General features: G+C 63.5%; 1 protein-coding gene across 1 annotated transcript; it reads left to right on the top strand.

Moving 5' to 3' along the window:
• Positions 1-4: 4 nt before the first annotated feature.
• PROC (protein C, inactivator of coagulation factors Va and VIIIa) lies at positions 5-2,779 on the top strand (the record flags this gene model as incomplete). The annotated part of the gene is made up of 3 exons (XM_008048094.2): positions 5-55; positions 736-853; positions 2,124-2,779. Coding segments are annotated over 3 exons (759 nt in total), but the record flags the coding sequence as incomplete, so codon positions are not given.
• Positions 2,780-3,731: the final 952 nt, after the last annotated feature.

Genomic DNA, 3,731 nt, shown 5'->3' with positions numbered 1-3,731 from the left:
GGCCCCGCGGTTCGTGGGCGGGCAGCGGACCAGACGGGGCGACGGCCCCTGGCAGGTAGCCCTGGCAGGGGCCCCGCCAGGGCTCTCTGCGCAGCGTGCGGAGGGGAGGGGTGCTGCGTTGCTCGGGCTTCGGAGGGAAGTGGGGGGCGGCTCCAGGAAAGGAAGAGGGAGGGGCGCGGCCTGAAGAAGAGCTGGAAGGAGAACGTCCGTGGGGGGGGCCAGGAAGGGGACCCGGCTGCTCCTCGCGCGCAACCGGAGCCTTACGCTTGGCTCCCTCTCTGCCGGGCACTGTGGGGAGAGAGAAGGCACAGCCCCCGGGAGCCCCCGGATTCTGGCAGGGTCAAGACCCCCAGTGGGACCAGCCCAGGATGGCCTTCAGGCCAGGGGCCGAGGGCGGTCCGAGGGGACCCCCAGGGCAGCCTGGGCACACCAGACCTGGCCCAAGCCTCCAAGGATGAGCAGGGCTCGCTGGGTGGCGGTGGGTGTGGCAGAGGGTGACTGCAACAGCATGGGACAGTACAGGAACAGCGTGGGCAAAGTCAGGAGACGTCCTGGGACCAGCCAACACCGTACAGCAGAAATAGAAGGTGCCACAAAAGGGCAGTGAGACTCTGTCCATGCAGCCAGGGAATTCAGGGGAGTGCATGAGAACCATGCCAGGGCCCTGTGAGACCCAGGGGCCCTGACCTGGAGTTGTGGGAAGGCAGCCTGCGATGCCCCCCACGCCCCTTCCAGGTGGCCCTGCTGGACTCAAAGAAGAAACTTGCCTGCGGGGCGGTGCTCATCCACCCCTCCTGGGTGCTGACGGCGGCCCACTGCATGGAGGACTCCAAGAAGTTCACTGTCAGGCTTGGTATGGCTGGAGCCAGGCAGAAGGGGGCTGTGGGAGGCTGCGGGGAGCGGGCTGGCTGTTGGGGCTTGGCAGACCCTGCAAACCCCAGGGCGTCCCCAGGGCGTCCAAGCAAGAGGCTGCTTGAACTCCACAGAAGGTGTCTGGGGGAAGAGGCCTGTGTGCCCCGTCTGCCCTGTGACACCTGGTATGCTGCAGGTAGGGGATGCTCTGGTACCTCTTCAGATCTGGGCCCAGGCACCTGCCACATGGTTGTCAGCAAGCGGCCACCCTATCCTCTCCTCTCCACTTCCCCTAGTGTGTAGCAGGCTGTGTGTGGGCCTGCACTTTGGGTACAGAGACCGGCAAGGCCTGAACTCAGGGATGTGCCTCACAGACTCCTGGGGACAGAGCTGAGCTATGGGCCAAAGCAGTGAGCTGCTTCCCTCGTAGTCTGGGGTCCCCGAGCCTCCGTCCGTCTGTGGACTTAACTCTCTGCCAAAAGGAAGGAAAAGGTCTGTGCCGTGGCCCCCATGGGCGTGGCTTGAACGTTCCAGGCCCTCCTCCCAGGAGCCATCTGTCTGATCTGAGAGGACTTGTCTTTTCCTCCCCGGAAGTGCCGTGTTCTGTGGATCCTCCTCCCTGGGTCTCGCTGCCCCTGCCTTTGCCTCTCAGCTGTGGTTGTCTCACCACTCCTCTGTGGCTCTGGTCTGTGGACTTCAGGTTACTTCCTGGTCTCACAGCTTCATTCGCGAATCCAGACTAGGTCTGCTCCTTTGGGATTGACACCTATGGGCCTCTCCTAGCCGGAAAAGTCATCCTTGGGGCCGGGCTCTGTGGCTCAGCCTGTCATCCCAGCGCTTTGGGAGGCTGAGGCGAGTGGATTACCCTAGCCCGTGGGTTCGAGACCAGCCCAGGCAAGGTGGTGCAACCTCGTCTCTACAGTAAATACAAAACTGGTTGGGCATGGTAGCGTGTGCCTGTAGTTCCGGCTACTTGGAAGGCTGAGGCGAAAGGATCGCCAGAACCCAGCAGATCGACGCTGGGTGGCCATCAGCGTGCCAGGGCACTCCAGCCTGGGCAACGGAGTGAGACTCCAACTCAAAAAAAAAGCCATCCTTGCTAGGGATCCGTGGCACAGACGCATGGCCCCCCAGCACGTGGGTGTGCGCTCTCCAGCTGTGGGCCGCTAGGGCCCCCCCCCCGCACAGGTCTGCAGGGGGCTGGCAGTGCCAGCCCTGGGCACGCGCCATGGGGAAGAGGCTCCTGCCGCTGACGGTGCCCTCTTTTGCAGGAGAGTATGACCTGCGGCGATGGGAGAAGTGGGAGGTGGATCTGGACATCAAGGACACCTTCGTCCACCCCAACTACAGCAAGAGCACCACCGACAATGACATCGCGCTGCTCCGCCTGGCCCAGCCCGCCACCCTCTCGCAGACCGTCGTGCCCGTCTGCCTCCCGGACAGCGGCCTGGCGGAGCGCGAGCTCACCCAGGCCGGCCAGGAGACCGTGGTGACGGGCTGGGGCTACCACAGCAGCCGCGAGAGGGACACCCGGAGGAACCGCACCTCTGTCCTCAACTTCATCAGCATCCCCCTGGTCCCGCGCAACGAGTGCGCCGAGGTCATGAGCAACAGCGTCTCCGAGAACATGCTGTGTGCGGGCGTCCTTGGGGACCGGCGGGACGCCTGCGAGGGGGACAGCGGGGGGCCCATGGTGGCTCTGTTCCGCGGCACCTGGTTCCTGGTGGGCCTGGTGAGCTGGGGCGAGGGCTGCGGCCTCCCTCACAACTACGGCGTGTACACCAAAGTCAGCCGCTACCTCGACTGGATCCACGGCCTCACCCGTGACGGGGAAGGCCCTCTGGAGAGCCAGATGCCCTAGCCCGCTCCTCTGAGGCCAGGCCGTGGCGTGGCACCCGCGGGGCATTAAAGCGACGTGGAACAAGCACGCCAGCCTGCTGTCCTGTCTGTCCTTCCGTCCCTTCTCGGGGCTGTTCTGGAGGGAAGTGACACACCTCGAAGCCTCCTGAGTGCCACCCGCTTTGTGAACAAAATCTTATTTAACTCCCCAAGCGACTCCGGGTGCGGAGGAGCAAGTCCAAGTTTTGTGGGGTCTGGGTTCTTGTTGGTGCAGAGGAATGCAAGCCTGTGAGCAGAGGCGGCTAGAGCCCTTCCCGGGGCCTCGGGAGAGCCAGTGCAAGTCAGGGCTTGCCTTCTGATGAGCCCGGCCGTGGGGGTGTCAGGCCCGCGAGCTGAGTTGGGGCCACGCGTATGCAAAGAACGGCACAGAGGCAGGTCGGAAGAAAAGGAGTTTGTTTAGGAAGCGGATCAGAGAAAGAGTTGCTCCGTCCCGAGAGAGAAGGGGCTGGATGCCAGGAGTAGGCGCGGTCCTGAGTGCTCAGGACTGGGGGCTTCCAGGGCTCTTTTGCAGGAGCAGGCAGATGCCCGTGGGCGAGACCATGGCGGCCGAGGTGATGGCCTCTTTTCCCTGCCAACCAGGTAGACGCGGGGTCGGTCACACAGACGAGAAGGGCCGGGCCAGCAGCTGGAAAACACGCTCTTGGGACAGAGTCATCAGCCCCGCGGGAGGCAGCTCGAGAGCCAGACGGCGTTGCTCCAGCCCAGGGGGGGTCCCGGGTAGCGGGAGAGGCTGCTTCAGAACGCGTCACACAACTGTGAGCCGCAGGAGGCGGGAACTCCGTCCTACCCTGGCCTGCTGGCTTAAATGGATGAGACGGGGGAGTAAGTTGAGGGTGCTCTGGCTGGACACCTCCAAGTACCTGATGCACAGGCACGATGGTGAGACAAAGCTGAGAAAACTAGTCTCTGTGTGGCCTTGTGCAAGTCTTTTCTCCTCTGTGTGTTTGAAGGTTGATTTTAGGTCTTTGACTGGATTTAGG

Source organism: Carlito syrichta, unplaced genomic scaffold (assembly GCF_000164805.1).
Source record: "Carlito syrichta isolate Samal-C Ts95f unplaced genomic scaffold, Tarsius_syrichta-2.0.1 Scaffold120516, whole genome shotgun sequence".
Classification (NCBI taxonomy): domain Eukaryota; kingdom Metazoa; phylum Chordata; class Mammalia; order Primates; family Tarsiidae; genus Carlito; species Carlito syrichta.
The sequence above is the reverse complement of the archived record's forward strand: the minus strand, read 5'-3'. Positions and strand labels throughout refer to the sequence as shown.